Source organism: Puntigrus tetrazona, chromosome 7 (genome assembly GCF_018831695.1).
Source record: "Puntigrus tetrazona isolate hp1 chromosome 7, ASM1883169v1, whole genome shotgun sequence".
In the NCBI taxonomy this organism is placed as follows: Eukaryota; Metazoa; Chordata; class Actinopteri; order Cypriniformes; family Cyprinidae; genus Puntigrus; species Puntigrus tetrazona.
The window spans coordinates 8,531,689-8,549,188 of record NC_056705.1 but is presented as its reverse complement, the minus strand read 5'-3'; the positions used below and the strand labels follow the sequence as shown (position 1 = coordinate 8,549,188).

The 17,500-nt window shown below is 39.3% G+C and overlaps 1 protein-coding gene across 1 annotated transcript in view; it reads right to left on the bottom strand.

Moving 5' to 3' along the window:
- Nucleotides 1-8,316: 8,316 nt before the first annotated feature.
- chsy1 (chondroitin sulfate synthase 1) overlaps nt 8,317-17,500 on the bottom strand; it is a 64,319-nt gene continuing 55,135 nt past the window's right edge. The window contains exon 3 of the mRNA XM_043243763.1: nt 8,317-11,118. Within this exon, the coding sequence (XP_043099698.1) occupies nt 9,520-11,118 (1,599 nt within the window). The 3' untranslated portion in view covers nt 8,317-9,519. The remainder of the gene's footprint in view (nt 11,119-17,500) is intronic.

Below are 17,500 nucleotides of genomic sequence, written 5' to 3'. Positions count from 1 at the left end.
CTCTCTCTCTCTCTCTCTCTCTCTCTCTCTCTCTCTCTGTCTCTGTCTCTCTCTCTCTCTCTCTCTCTCTCTCTCTCTCTCTCTCTCTGTCTCTCTCTCTCTCTCTCTCTCTCTCTCTCTCTCTCTCTCTCTCTCTCTCTCTGTCTCTCTCTCTCTCTCTGTCTCTCTCTCTCTCTCTCTCTCTCTCTCTCTCTCTCTCTCTCTCTCTCTCTCTCTCTCTCTCTCTCTCTCTCTCTCTCTCTCTCTCTCTCTCTCTCTCTCTCTGTCTCTCTCTCTCTCTCTCTCTCTCTCTCTCTCTCTCTGTCTCTCTCTCTCTCTCTGTCTCTCTCTCTCTCTCTCTCTCTCTCTCTCTCTCTCTCTCTCTCTCTCTCTCTCTCTCTCTCTCTCTGTCTCTCTCTCTGTCTCTCTCTCTCTCTCTCTCTCTCTCTCTCTCTCTCTCTCTCTCTCTCTCTCTCTCTCTCTCTCTCTCTCTCTCTCTCTCTCTCTCTCTCTCTCTCTCTCTCTCTCTCTCTCTCTCTCTCTCTCTCTCTCTCTCTCTCTCTCTCTCTCTCTCTCTCTCTCTCTCTCTCTCTCTCTCTCTGTCTCTCTCTCTCTCTCTCTCTCTCTCTCTCTCTCTCTCTCTCTCTCTCTCTCTCTCTCTCTCTCTCTCTCTCTCTCTCTCTCTCTCTCTCTCTCTCTCTCTCTCTCTCTCTGTCTCTCTCTCTCTCTCTCTCTCTCTCTCTCTCTGTCTCTCTCTCTGTCTCTCTCTCTCTCTCTCTCTCTCTCTCTCTCTCTCTCTCTCTCTCTCTCTCTCTCTCTCTCTCTCTCTCTCTCTCTCTGTCTCTCTCTCTCTCTCTCTCTCTCTCTCTCTCTCTCTGTCTCTCTCTCTCTCTCTCTCTCTGTCTCTCTCTGTCTCTCTCTCTCTCTCTCTCTCTCTCTCTCTCTCTCTCTCTCTCTCTCTCTCTGTCTCTCTCTCTCTCTCTCTCTCTCTCTCTCTCTCTCTCTCTCTCTCTCTCTCTCTCTCTCTCTCTCTCTCTCTCTCTCTCTCTCTCTCTCTCTCTCTCTCTCTCTCTCTCTCTCTCTCTCTCTCTCTCTCTCTCTCTGTCTCTCTCTCTCTCTCTCTCTCTCTCTCTCTCTCTCTCTCTCTCTCTCTCTCTCTCTCCTCTCTCTCTCTCTCTCTCTCTCTCTCTCTCTCTCTCTCTCTCTCTCTCTCTCTCTCTCTCTCTCTCTCTCTCTCTCTCCTCTCTCTCTCTGTCTCTCTCTCTCTCTCTCTCTCTCTCTCTCTCTCTCTCTCTCTCTCTCTCTCTCTCTCTCTCTCTCTCTCTCTCTCTCTCTCTCTCTCTCTCTCTCTCTCTCTCTCTCTCTCTCTCTCTCTCTGTCTCTCTCTCTCTCTCTCTCTCTCTCTCTCTCTCTCTCTCTCTCTCTGTCTCTCTCTCTCTCTCTCTCTCTCTCTCTCTCTCTCTCTCTCTCTCTCTCTCTCTCTCTCTGTCTCTCTCTCTCTCTCTCTCTCTCTCTCTCTCTCTCTCTCTCTCTCTCTCTCTCTCTCTCTCTCTCTCTCTCTCTCTCTCTCTCTCTCTCTCTCTCTCTCTCTCTCTCTCTCTCTCTCTCTCTCTCTCTCTCTCTCTCTCTCTCTCTCTCTCTCTCTCTCTCTCTCTCTCTCTCTCTCTCTCTCTCTGTCTCTCTCTCTCTCTCTCTCTCTCTCTCTCTCTCTCTCTCTCTCTCTCTCTCTCTCTCTCTCTCTCTCTCTCTCTCTCTCTCTCTCTCTCTCTCTCTCTCTCTCTCTCTCTCTCTCTCTCTCTCTCTCTCTCTCTCTCTCTCTCTCTCTCTCTCTGTCTCTCTCTCTCTCTCTCTCTCTCTCTCTCTCTCTCTCTCTCTCTCTCTCTCTCTCTCTCTCTCTCTCTCTCTCTCTCTCTCTCTCTCTCTCTCTCTCTCTCTCTCTCTCTCTCTCTCTCTCTCTCTCTCTCTCTCTGTCTCTCTCTCTGTCTCTCTCTCTCTCTCTCACTCTCTCTCTCTGTCTCTCTCTCTCTCTCTCTCTCTCTCTCTCTCTCTCTCTCTCTCTCTCTCTCTCTCTCTCTCTCTCTCTCTCTCTCTCTCTCTCTCTCTCTCTCTCTCTCTCTCTCTCTCTCTCTCTCTCTCTCTCTCTCTCTCTCTCTCTCTCTCTCTCTCTCTCTCTCTCTCTCTCTCTCTCTCTCTCTCTCTCTCTCTCTCTCTCTCTCTCTCTCTCTCTCTCTCTCTCTCTCTCTCTCTCTCTCTCTCTCTCTCTCTCTCTCTCTCTCTCTCTCTCTCTCTCTCTCTCTCTCTCTCTCTCTCTCTCTCTCTCTCTCTCTCTCTCTCTCTCTCTCTCTCTCTCTCTCTCTCTCTCTCTCTCTCTCTCTCTCTCTCTCTCTCTCTCTCTCTCTCTCTCTCTCTCTCTCTCTCTCTCTCTCTCTTCGAGCAGACGGCGCTTTCAAGAGTTGAAAAGAGGGAGCGGCGACTCATCTTTCCTGAGGTTATCTTCACCGGAGCTTCACCAAAACAACAACAACAACAACAGCGTTACTGGGAAGATTGAGCAACGTTTAGCTCGAAAACAGATACCGATCGAACGCTTCCAGAGAATAAACAATAATTAAAAAAAGACTTGAAAAAGTTGAAAATGTCCCCATTTCCTGTAGGAACATTTTTGATATTTTTATATTTTTAATGCATATATAGTTTTAAATATGTTTTACATTTAGGTCGTTATTTGAGTGATTGTTTTTATTAAAATTTTTTTTTTTATAATTTCACATTTTAAAGTTAAATCAAACCGCACGTACAAGCAAGCGAAACAAAACACTACTTTTTATTAACACTACTTAAATTACCACTAATTTTATTTTTATTTATGCACTACACGCACGTCATCGTCTAATTTTAGTGTTTAAAAATGATTGCTGTATAATTTTTAGAATTACTGTATAATTTTTTTTCAATTTATATATATATATATATATATATATATATATATATATATATATATTTATATATATATATATATTATATATATATATATATATATATATATATATATATATATATATATATATATATATATATATATATATATATATATATATATTTATATATATATATATATATATATATATATTTATATATTTATACATATATATATATGTGTGACCCTGGAGCACAAAAGCAGTCATGTATTTGTAGCTATAGCCAAAAATACATTGAAATTGGTCAAAGTGATCGATTTTTCTTTTATGCCGAAAGCCGTTGAGACGTTACATAGAGATCATATTCTATTAAGACGTTTTGTAAATGTCCTCCTATGTCAAAACTTCATTGTGATCGGTAATATGCATCGCTAAGGTCTCCATTTGGACAACTTTAAAGGTGATTTTCTCAATATGTAGTTTTTGTGCGCCCTCAGATTACAGCTTTTCAAACGAACCACGCGTCAATAGAAAACCTGAGCATTCAAGTGATGATGATGTGCACAAATTTCGAAAAAAAAAAAAATCACACGTACGACTGGTTTTGGGCTCGAAGGTCACATGTACGTAAGATAATACACGAAAAATGTTTGCGTGTGTATAAACATAGATGGGTTCGCCGTGATGAAGATGAAGATAGTGATGAAGAGTCGGATCTTATCTGACGTCTGGAGTCGTTCGATACGGAGGAAGAGAGACACGCTTCAGTCGGTGTCTGTGAGGAATCATCGTCACACGGATACATGACATAACTTTAATGGCCGAGTGAATGGAAACAGCCGGGGTTTGGGCCAAACTGATAGAGGCGGCTCTTATTACTTATTCAGAGCGGAACAACGGTGCGTTCATATCACTTTCAGCTTGTGATCAGCTCTTCTCTCAACCCCGAGACTTGGCCGACATTAGGCCCAATACTATACTAAGTTAACGCAATTATGTATTACATCAGAATGCATGCGTGCGTCTAATGAGGAAGTAACACGAGAGTCACGTGAGACCGAGACCCGCTTTGATTGGCTGATTACCCTGACGATAATCTCCGCGCCTCTTTTGTTCGCGGACAAACAAACTGAAGAGACAAACTGGAAAAAAAACAGTAACGGTTAAAAAGGTAATTGCGGCTTTTTTTTTTACAATTCAGACTTTTCCCTCGTAATTGATGATATATAGGTATAAACTCAGAATTGACGCTAAAATCGCATTATTTTAAATTCAAAATTGTATAATAAAAATAAGCGTCAAAATTGTGTTATAAAAAGTTTAATTAAAAAATAACACTAATAATAATCGGCAAATGTAAACTCAGAATTCAGAGGAAAAAAAAGTTAAAAAAAAAGTAGTTCACAATTGCGAAAAAGTCAGAATTGTGAGATAAGGTTGTTGTTCTGATATTATATCTCACATTTGCGAGAAAAAGTGTTGCTTTATTTATTAACTAAAAAAAATTATTTTTATTATTATAGTTCCATGACAGAAATCGTCTTTCGTAGAAATTAGCGGATTAAACAACACCGTATTCAAAAATATCAGTATTTAAAGCTGCAGCAGGTGACCTGTTTGGGTTAAAAATAAAACACCCAATATTTGAGCTCAAAACTATCTCAAAACACCAGATCGGTCCGAGCCGGAGCGCAACACACACACGGGATATAATCATACAAGGAACTGCTATATTAAGTTTTCAGACATTAATGGTGAAAAAGAGGCAAAACGTACGTGCAGTTTTAAGGTCAAGTGAATAAGTGTATTTTAAATGACCTGTAAGAATTTTAAAAGATTTGTTGCGGTATTGTCCAATATGGATAAAAACTTTGCGATGTCGGCCTGAAAACCTGAGAAATACAACTCAACACCAAATGATCTATTCATCTAATATTATTGGTGGGGATTTCTAAATATCTGGGTTTTGTCTTTATGTGCCTGTTGAGGCTACTCTACGATCCCGACCTGCTTCGCGCCGCAATTGGCCAAAACCCGGACATCTTAGAGGGAAAAAAAGAGGAAGTGCGCTCATCGCACGCGAACGCTTTTTCCAGCTTGGATCTTCAGCCAGCGGACCACACCGTCCACCGAACAAATAGACGTCTTCGTTTGATCCCGATCAGAAGCAGTCGTGTCAGTAAAGGGCTTCAGAAAATGGCAATTAGCCGTTCTTTTAAACGCATCCACCCCACAGCAGCAGCCATGAGCCGAGCCGGAGAGATCCGCGCCAAACACTGGCACCGCAGGCCAGGAAAAATCACGGCCGAGTAATATTAGGTCTTTCGAAAGCCAGGCGATGACACGGCGCTGTTTCGCATTAAAACCAATCGAGACTTAACAAGCTCCAGCCACCGTCATTAATCCGTCGGAAACGCGTTCATCCAGAACGTTCGGCTTCTCGCCGGTCAGCAGATCAATGGCGAACGTCGTGAAATATCGCTAATTCATGCTCATGCACATAACCGAGACGGAGGCCTAACAAAGGAGGCGTTGAGGTTCAGTCCCGACATGTTCGTCTCCGTCTTATCGATAAGCACATCCGTGGAAGACAGGCTTATTTACAAAGAAGGGGTTTGTTTGGTGAAGCCTCGTCATCTGTGTCTCGTCAGGGTGTTTCTTGACGTACATCAGAAACCCGTTTATACGTGGTGGTGTTGAAGATTTAAGGATTTGTTTGATTTGTTTTCAAAGTTCCAAGCGTCTGTGGTTACAATTAAAACGTAAACCAAGTATTTAATTCCGGGGGTGTATAAAAAATTAAAAACTCATGTCGACAGGCCGCTGTTGAAAATCTGGGTCTGATATCAGTGTTGATTATGGTTTTGACTCTCATTTATCTTGACACGCGAGACCAGAAAAATTAAGATATTAAAAATGCATTTATCTACATTAAAACCAATAATATTCACATTACAGTATGAATTAGAATAGTAGAAACTGCATTTGTTTTATGGACCACTTTTAGTTCGTTTTAATGCATCAAGATTATTTAAGATACAATTCATTTACTGGTTTTAATGACTTAATTAGCTTTAGTACTACAAGTTAACAAAGTGAGAAAAGTAAATGATTTTTTGAAACGGCTTTAATTAACGATAATAACCCCGATATATTTTTCGTAATGCAAATGCCCTGCATGTTAGGGTACATTTCTAACATAACCGACTTTTAATCTAGCACTTTATTAGAATATAACTAGGGAAAGGAAAAAAAAAAAAAAAAGCAGCGTAATTTTATCCTCCGTATGGTATTGCTGTGTTGAATTTAGCCAAATGTTGAGAAAGAAAATAAACGTATTTAAATGAGCACGCTAAGAAAACCACAGATATTCAAGTACAGACAAAAACTCTCAGTCTCTCAAGCAAAACCTCTAAACCTGCTCATTCCTCAAGTGCCCCGTTTCACACACAAGGAATGTTATTTTAAAGAGGTGTGTGTGTGTGTGTGTGTGTGGAATATCAGGAGCGAAACACAGGCTGCTCATGTCAGACGCAAGATATCTGCTGAATCATAGTCCCGTATAAAGGGAATTGCACAATTGAGCAGGGCTGTCGTCAAAAGGTGCCATGACTCAAACTCTAGCAGGAAAAAAGAAAACCACAAAGCAGATTAGAATCCATTCTCAGGGCAGGAACACTGGAGGAAAATGGCAGAGACATGGGCTCCGTTCCAAAACCTACTGAGGCACTATGAATCTGCCATGAGACCGCTTCAGTCCTCAGAAGAGATATATAATGATAGAGAATCATCTCAAAAAGCATGAAAATATTTATCATAGTTGTGTCATCTGCTGTCTTGCAATGGGAAAACATTCTCCATAAAAGATAGATGCAACGCAACGCAAGTTAAAAGGTATCTTGTAACAGCGCAGCCTACATTTTGGCACCGGTTTAATGCTGAAAGCGCATTAAAATGCCGTCCGTGTAGGCAGCCTACGAGGTTTTGCAACAGAACCTGTACAGAGCACGGAGTAAGATCTCTCGATAGCATTGATTTTGAGGCACTGAGAAGAAGGTATAGCTTATTTGTTTTAAATTGAGTAACGGTCAACGGCAGGAAAGGTGAATTGATTCTTGGCTTTCGCTTACGTGGGAGTTTCTCCACATGTGTGCGCGAAGACTCGCGTTTCATGAAGGTGATGCTTGTTGGCCGCTGCAGTTTTGGGGCCTCCTGTAATTACCTGGAATGTTTGCCGGTCACCATCCATCCCTCGCTTCTGAACTCTTCTACCAGGTCACAACTCGGGGAAGCTTTTAACAACGAGACTTTTTGAGACGTAATTGCGTTTTAAAAACGGAACCTTTGCGTCGCGCTGAAAATAACCTCCTAATTTGGCGCTGAGGGTCAAAAATTACACAATGCTGATCACAAAATCTTGGATTCGATCTCAGAGTCAACTCGTTTTATTTCAGGCTTCGCGTTTCTTTTTGGAACTGACTGACTGCAGGCTTCATTGATTGAATTAATGCACCTTTGCTTTGGCAGGGAAAAACAGTTTTTGAACCATTTTGGCATATTCACTCAAAACCCGAAAAACTCAAAGATCAACGATGCTCCAAAAAGAAACCAAAAACCTGTGCTAATTCAAAGAAAACAAGTAAAAAACATTTAATGACATGAAAGATCGAAGCGTTCAAAATTAAATTAAGACCCCAAAAGTACAAAAATGATCAACAATTTTTGGTTTTAGCAGTTTGGAAAAAGAAAATCCTCTCTGGGTTAAAATGCTTGCAACACATTTGATAGAAACTAGTTGTTCTCTGGGTTTTATGCATGTTGAGCTATTGAAAGCATCATTTCACAACTCATAAAAACCGTAATGTCCCACCACAGAGGTAGTGATATTTTAGGTCATGTGAAAGACCTGTTTACTAACCTTGTGCAAAGTTAAATCTAATCGTTCTGTTCGTCATACAGACATAGAGCTGGTAAACCTGGCAAGTTTCGCAAGATACTGACATCGATACCAGTAAAAGGACTTAAGAAAAAACTAAAAATTGCACAAACAGGCATACTAGTGTCAGAGGTTTAATTCCCAGGAAAAACTCACTGATGTATTTTTTATCCTTGCATAAAAGTCGCTTTGGATAAAAGCATTGACTAAAAAGCTGTTTGCTGCTAAAAGGAAGATTTAGATGACGTTACACATCAAATAGCACATTTGTGTATGGAATAAACCACGCAGGCACTTTCTGCACTGAATGTCTTGTCACATAGATAGTGCACTACAGTAACCATCTGGTTTTGAGTCACCGAAAGAATGTTTTGAAATCGGAAAGTTCCTTTAAAAGCGTGCATTTGGAAGCTCTTATAAGCAATTTAAAAGGCAAAACAAAATGGCCTCGTAGCATGGCACATTTTGGACAGAAATCAAAACACGATGCATTTTGATAAACATTTTTCATTTTATTAAATATAAAACTTTTGTCCCAGTTGTATAGGGGCTAACAGAGAACTGAAGTATGAAAACGCCCCAGAAAAGAACGACAAATAAAATCAAAACAGACTACTGTGGGAGATCGGTCTTTGTTTCAGAAGGCGAGGCGAGACTGATTCCCTCTGTGGAGTGCATGGCTCAATCACAGGAGAATGGCCTGTATGCAACCGTATCAAAAAATTAAATAAACAAGGAGCGAATGAAACAAGAAAATAGATCGCAAAGTGGCTTGTCGACATACGTTCATAAAGCCGTGTAGAATAGAAATCTGGTCATCTGTACCGCCATCCTACATCACGATTCAAAAGCTTTTCCGGCTCCACCATCTTGCATTCGGACATCCACGCACGCACACAAACACAAGCACGCTCAAACGCAAATCACCTACAGCAACTGTGCAAAAAAAAGTCTTTGGTAATCAAAGCAATTCGAGATAGCTAGAGAGAGAGAGGAAAATGTAGATGAACAAAAACACTATCCATGACTGAGACGGTTATACAATCTCTAATATACACATCCTCAGCCCGATATCGTACGAGACCGAACGTTCAATAAATTAGACAGTGGGAATGAGTTGGAAAGATCTACATCCAGCAGTTTCATTCACAGAAATAAATCAAAATCAATGAAAATAAAACAGTGTTACAATGGATCCCCCAGACAAATAAACTAGAAAAACAAACCAAAAGCCAAAAAAAGGGAGCAACTTTTGAAAAATGGCCCTTAATTGTCACAATTAAGATTGTTATTTTATAGATCCCCTTTCCCGAGGATGAATCACTTGTTCATAGCTCTCTGTAAACATTCACAAATAAACATTTACCGTTTGCCAGACACCGCATGTCCGTGTCCACACTCCATTGTGACGCATTTTCCGACGAGGTCCACAGCAGTCTGTACGTGAGGTGCCATAAATATAATGCTCAGTATAGGATTGGTAAAATAGATCAATGGTCCTTGCGCTGCTAAAATAAAAAAAGATCAGAGTCCGAAAGTGTCACGCTGCTCCTGTACAGTTTACAAAACGAGTTCTTATTTCAAAATATATCCACAGAAGTCTTTTCTGTAAAAAATAAATAAGGTAGTTTAAAAAACACCATAAAGAGGAAGACAGACGGGTGGGTGGGTGCTTGCCTGCCGGGTCTATTCTGTCCTCATTGAGTCGTTATTAGAGTTCGAGATCTTCCGGAAGCCGTGGTCGTTCTTCTCCAACCACAGCTCCGCCAGCTGCTGCGTGGAGCCGTGCGAAGACGCTTTGGATCCCAGGCACATTTTGTACTGCTTGGGATCGAGGTTGGGGTCGCAAACCACGGGGTGGTGGACGTGCACGATGCCGGTGTCCGTGCTGCGGAACAGCTTGATCCCGGACTGGACGAATTTGTTAAAGAGGTCCACGTCTTCCAGACCCCAACCTTGGATGGAGACGTCAAAGCCACCCGCTCTGACCAAGTCTCCTTTGTAGACGCAGACGATCCCGAAACCGTAGTGTCTCCACAAGCCTGTTTTGGAGGTGAAGACGTAGTGGTTGTCGCTGGGCACCTTGCCCGAGTAGACAACCTTTGGGTCGTACTGGCTGAAGATGATGGGGAAGTACGTCTGCTCCCCCAGTATGGTGTTCCCGCGACATCTGTTCAAGAAGTCGGGGGTAAACAGTAAGTCCACATCACAGTAGAAGAGCAAGGAATCATTGGTAAAGTGGGCCGAGCCGACCTCCAGGGCCAGAGCACGGGAGAAGGGTCCGGAAACCGGTTTGATCTCCATGTCGGCTTTGGGATACTTCATGTGGTACTCCCTCATGAGCTCGATCTGCTTGATGCGCTCCGTGTTGTTGTCCGTGCTGAAAAGCAGAATCAGCAACTTGACGTTCTGGTTGGGAATCAAGCAGATCTTCTCAAAGTTGGCCATGAAGCGCACGAAGATATCGTAGCGTCCCGCCAGGGGCACGAGGATGTTGATCTTCTTCTCTTTGGGTTCGTGTTGTTCCAGGCCGGCTTGGCTGCTCAGCTTGAACGGGACAAGCATCTTGAGAGAGTTGGATAGGAAAGACAGCGAGTCCGAGTCTTGGTTGATCCTGGCAGCTAGGACTCGGGCGTCCATCTCTTCGTCTTCTAGGAACTGGATCTTACTGAAGGTCTGTTGGAGATAGGCGTGCCTCCTTACTGGCACAGTCATGGTCTTCCCCTTGTGCTTCTTGTACAGCAGCAGGAGATCCAGTACATACTCGGCCCCGTACATGGGGTTGACCCTTCGGTAGCCGTACTGGATCTCCTTAAAGTCAATGACTCTTCCTCGTGTCTTGGCATTGGCATTAATCATCTCCATAACCTGCATGATGATGTCGTCCAGCGCCATCTTCTGTGAGGAGTCGATGCCCCGACGTGGAGGCTGCCCATCCGAGGATGAGAAAATGTACTTGCCCGTGAGGAACTCCCATTCTAGCACCTCCTCACGCTGGTGGGGATGAAAGCGCATGAAGGACGGAGGCATGCCCAGCTGGAGGTTCTCCTTGTGCACCTCGGTGTTGCTGTAGCGGCTCATCTGCACAATCTCACGGTGGAGCTGGACGGTGCGGTGGCGCAGCTCCGCGATCTTGCGGCTCAACATGTAGCTGTGCAGGCGATACTGGTACGGCGGGTTCTTGTTGGGGTGAAGGGTTATGGCCCGGTGGATCTTGCTGTTGTGGAGGTCACGGATGTAGCCCTTCTTGTTGGGCTCGTAATTCTCATAGAACAGCTGCTGCATCTGAAAGAGAGAAGACGGGTATTGATGAGTGGTTCAGACATCATAACTCCTGAACTTTGCATAATATTATAAAGCTTGGAAACTAAAAACAGGAAAGGGCGGAATGCACGCTTCCTTCAAATTAAAAGGCCAAACTGAAACGAAAACAAGCGAGTCTGCCTTAAGACACAGGAGAAGGTTGGAAAGTGTCCCACAGACCAATCATGGAATCAAAAGCGATACTGTGACATGGGTAAGATTACAGAACTAGGCCTGGAAGGAGTCTGGAAGGTGATACCATAACTAGCACAGAGTCACAAGACCCAACTAATCTCTTTCTAGGTCAGTCTTGTAATGTGGTTTTTATACATATATACAAGGTCAAAAGTACAAGGGCAACTATTTTCATTATTATTATTATTATTATTGTTTAATATAGTATAAATAATTGTGTAAGTGTCACTCTCGTTTCATCTAGTCTTAAGACCTGACAAACTCATCTTTAGCCAGACATGTAAAGTGGTTTGTACACAGACAAATGTAAAACAAGAGCAACAAACCATTTAAAATTAATTTAGTAAAAAATATCTGTTATATTTTCAATCATCAACATTGTTATTATTTTAAAAGATACTTGGTGAAATAAAAAGATAAACAATAAAGTTATGCTCTTACTGATAATGTGCTGGATATATTCAATATATCCTATAAGTCTGATATATTATCACTCTGAAATATTGCTGTAAATTGTAAATTGGCAGCAACATGGCATGAAAGTAGCATTTGTTATTCTCAAAGTGGACAAATATCAAGTGCTCTATCATTAAGTATATTGTGCCTTAAAGTCAAAGCTGGCATGACAACTCAGAACCAGTTACTCAGATACAATAGTTTGTCAAATCATTTGTGGACCAAGTAATAACCTGCAATCATTGAAGACAAAGCCAGGTGCTCCAAACTGCAGCTCTGCTGGCTCTGGCTGAAAGGGTAATAAGGGTGTGAGAAGAACACAGTGCCAATAAGTAGGTTAGATTGACCTGAGAAAGCCTGAGAACGCTTCTCAGCAGCAGTCAGGATTGTGGGAACACTTCATCATTAGCCAGACTGTAATTATGCCGAGTCCGGGTCACTTCTTTATTCTTAAGGCACTTTATGACTCATTATAAAAATTCCATGATGGCCATTGATGTGATGAGGCCGTTCATTAGCGTTTGGAGTTAAATACCACTGAGTGGCATCTATGAATAGAGGCAGAATTAGAGAAGTAAAATTTAGAGAGAAACTGAAGGTCAGTCCAAACTCAAAATCGGTCCTCACATGCCAGGACGAGGCGCATCAGTGTTATTAACGAAATTACAAGAGCGTCTCTCTGCCCCAAAGCAACCACTTACGTTCAGTCTTTAAGCAGAAGCTCTCATTCAAAACCACTCAAAGCACATCTTTATTATAGAGGCTTCCCAACCCTTTTGACCGACGAATTTCCATAACTTTCCCACTTTGATTACTGGATAATTGAAGCATGTGAATATGGGATAAGACTTAGCTCACAAACAACCAAGAAAAATGCAGACTGCTCTAGAAATTTCTGCTCACAGAAATGACTTCTTCAAGGCTACCTTTCTTAAAATTCAGAGGTTTTTTTTATAACTGTGAGGTATTAGTGGTCCTCTAAGGAATATGAAATGTTCTGAGGAGGTTGGAACGAATAAATACTGCATGGCAAGTAAATAAATAATGCGAATAAATGAATGTTATGTTATCGTACTAGATGAGATAAGCAAGCTGTAGCCAAGAATAATACTGATTTGTTAAGGACAGTTTGACAGATATTATTCTTCAAAAGCCAGGATATTTCTAGGTTTTTCATCACTGTTGGTCATTTAAAAAAATAAAATGGTATAAGTACTACATTCCCAGATTTTCCAAAAAAATATTCTAAGTGGTTATTAATTAATAATTATAAAAAAATAGCCTATATATGAATAAATGTATCCAAAAAACCCTGATACATTTAATTATTATTAAAAAATATGTGTATCATATATAATACAACAGCTCTAGAAAATGGCATGCTATTTTTTCTATTGAGTAGTAGTAGGTTTTATTATATAATATTTTATTTATTGGGTGTTGCAATCACAAAAAGTTTAAGTTTTCATGACTTTCAATTTGAGCTCACAGAAATGACTCCTGCAGGCCTACATTTCTGAAATTCCCATACACTTGTGCAGGTTTTTTCCATGACTGCGGGCTATAAATACAGGTATTATAGGTGTTCTGAGAGGTTACTATGCACAGTAAGACTTTTTGAGCTACTGAAAACACGTCTCCAATTATGTCACGAGATGCATTTACTCATTTCCCCCACAATGCTCTTTTCCCAGCTCTGCATGCAGCAGTTGACACAAATGAAAACATTTAGACTGCGCTGACATCCAGATAGCAGACGTGTCCCTGTAATGGAGGACGCCAGAGAAATGAACTCGAGCTGCAATCGCGCCGTCACACGACGTCCTCGAGCCTAAACAAATACATTACAACAAGACACAATCACTTCATTCCCGCAGATAAATGCACACGGCCGTATGACAGCATCGGTCTGCTTTCTGTCAGGACTCGACGGCTTTCCATTACAGCCCACAACAGGGAGCTGACACGAGAAGCTTTGAATGAGGAAACCCTAAAGAAACAGCTCCAAAAACCTCAAATCTATCCATCCATCTCTATCCATCGAGCCATCCATCGTATGCATGTATGTATTAAAGTATATATATATGTGTGTGTGTGTGTGTGTGTGTGTGTGTGTGTGTGTGTGTGTATATATACACACACACACACACACACTTTTAGAGAATATTTTACATTTTCAATAAATAATATACATTTTTAGAAATAACTTAATAGTAAATAAGTTAAATACAATGCATTACTTTTACAAAAACAACTGCATAATAATAAAACATAAACATCATATTATATATATATATATATATATAAAATATATATATATATATATATATATATATATATATATATATATATATATATATATATATATATATATATATATATATATATATATATATATATATATATATATATATATATATATATATATATATATATATATATATATATATATATATATATATATATATATATAAATATATATATATATATATATATATATATATATATATATATATATATATATATATATATATATATATATAAATATATATATAAAAATATTAGAATGAACATTTATTGGCAATGAGTAATGCCCAATTAATTTTAGTGATTCTATAATTAATCCATCCATCCCCAGGAGAAATCAACATTAATATTAATCGGCCATATAGCAAAAGTCATTTAATTCTATATTCTGTGAATGATTATCGTCTGAAGTCCAAGCATCAGCCTGCTCTGTATCCTCCATCATTAACCCACCTCTACGCTGTGAACCGGTTCACTGAAACGAGTCCCTGTCATGTGACGCTCACTGGAAGCTCCAAGCTGGAGTAAAGCTTGAGAAGCCCACGAAAGCCACGTGACACTCGCACGTCAAACGCAGCTGGAGAGCCCACCTTAAAAGTCAACATAATCGACCGTGTTTACGCCCTTAACGAACCGCTGAGTTCGGTTTCCCGTTACGCATCTTCCATCGCTTCATTCTTCACCGCGACGTACATGACTTCTGCTCTGTTATGACAGGGTTGCTTGACTGGATGGTAATTAGCGTGGGAACGAAATCTGACACGGAGAAGCTCATCCCGCCGCTGGAGCGTGTGATGTGAGATTACGGCTCAGATCGGATCCGTCCACAGCTCTGATAACACGCCGCTCAGATAACGTGTACGGCTCGCTCATTTAAAGTCACATACAGTAAGACTCAATCAAGCACATTCACCGAGTCAACATGCGCTCAATATTCTGAAAAGAAGATGAAATGTAGGGCATGAAATATTGAAACTAAGCTGAAAACACAAACGGCTGATAAAGCAGTACCTCAGCTGTGATGCGCAAAGGCGCATTTTGAGATGAATGCATTTAACGATAACTACCCATTTAGCCAATTAATATAAGTGTCAAATCCGAACAAACACAGCCTTGTCAACAATAAGTTAAAACATATTTGCTGCTTTCAAATATGTGGTGAATCTAAAGTAAATATTGCTTCAGATAATGCACTTTTTATTTACTTATTTTTTTAGAATACTATATTTATTATATAATATCATATATATATATATATATATATATATATATATATATATATATATATTAATATTTATTTTATATATATAAAATAAATATGAATATATATATATATATATATATATATAAATATGAATATATATATATATATATATATATATTAATATTTATTTTATATATATAAAATAAATCTGAAAAAAAATATATATATATATATATATAATATAGTAAATATTAAATAAATATTAATGTATATAAAATATATATATATAATAGTAAATATTAAATAAATATTAATTATATATATATATAATAAATATATATATATATATATATATATATATATATATATATATATATATAATAATAAATATTATATATATATATATATATATATATATATATATATATATATATATATAATAATAAATATATATATATATATATATATATATATATATATATATATATATATATATATATATATATATATATATATATATATATATATATATATATATATATATATTTTTTTTTACATTTATATAATTTATTTTCTTTTTTTCCTTTCCCAAGCATCATAAATTATATACAACGCATACATAAATTGTTAGGATTTTCTAAAAGCTTTTTGGTAGCATCAGCGCAGTGACGCGAGATGTTGCTGCTCCTGGGACGTGATGTGATCAATCAGCGTCAGAGCGAGTATGATTTATCAGCCGATGAAAAAGCAGCATCACAGCTCAGCCTGAATCAAACTCATGTGTGACTCCTTCCCTACAAATCCCAGACAGAATTAAAAGCGTCCCTTCGCGCTGGAACGTTTGCCAGAGTTGTTAACTCAAAGGACTGCGGAGTAAAACAACGGTAATTCTTTCCACTATTTAATGGGAAGCGATTCCTCCTGATGTTAAACACGTGTCAGGCCTGATTTGATGGCCGAGCTCTTCGCGCTGCTGCTAAGCATCAAAAACAGATGGAGACTTTGCTCTAAAATGTCATGCGTGATGGCACAGGACTGGAACCAAACAGTTTTAGTAAAAAAAACAAAAACAAAAACTGCATACATTTTTTTTAATAACTATGTAAATTAAATCGAAATCACACTGTAATCATGTTCAAACATATTTTCTAACTGCCATCTCCAAAAAGGCAAGCAGCCATAAACTTGCAGTGCAACTAATTACTTGAAAATAAACAAATTGTAGCCAAAAAAATGTTTTACCTATGGTAAATAACTAAATAAATAAATTGTGCCTATGAAATACCCAAGTAATAATAATAAAAAAAAAATAAATAAATAATATATATATATATATATATATATATATATATATATATATATATATATATATATATATATATATATATATATAATAAAAGAAAATAATAAAGATATAATAACAGTAAATTACTATTAAAGAAAGTTGAGAAAGTTCTAATGAAATTTTGAAAATGAAATAGTTTCATAAGGCTCTCTAAAAATCTATCCAGGGATGACACGGAAAAGAACAAGTTCAATCTAATAAATGATACTTGTTAAATTCAATAAGCATATTAAATAAAACGCAAATATCAGTATATCACTCATTTATTTTAAAGCTAAAGTCCTTCATAATCTGTTCCTCGTCCACTACACGATAAAAAAAAACCCCGTCCGAAATTCTTTCACCTCAAACGCTCCTCAGAATCCAAACCTCTGAGTTTTAATAAAAAGCCAGCGATTTGTCCATCAATGCCTGCGGATGGGATCATTTCGGCCGATAATCGGCCCCATTGAGGGCCGGCGGGGCCCGTCACAAAGGACCCTCTCAGCAGGTAATGAAGGTGAGCGGAGGTGGACTCTTCTGTCACTGCTCTCTTTATTGGATCGATTCATGGAGCTTGACACAGATATTCAGCTCTGATAATTGACGGCCTCATCCTGCACCTGTCAGCTGAGCGGCTCCACCGCCGGAGCCGGACGCTAATGGCTATGGATTCTGAGAGCCCAGGCAGCCGGTCAAGGTCCCCTCATTAACATCTGCTGACGCACTCGGAGACTAATCAAAGCTGAGACTTCTCCCTGACTTCAACACAAACACACGTGTCCCGCCGAACCCTCGTCACGGGACCTCCAAAGATGCCAAGCGAGGAACAACATGAATAAATAAAAAGTGAAGGACAGCGGTAAATAACTAGCAAA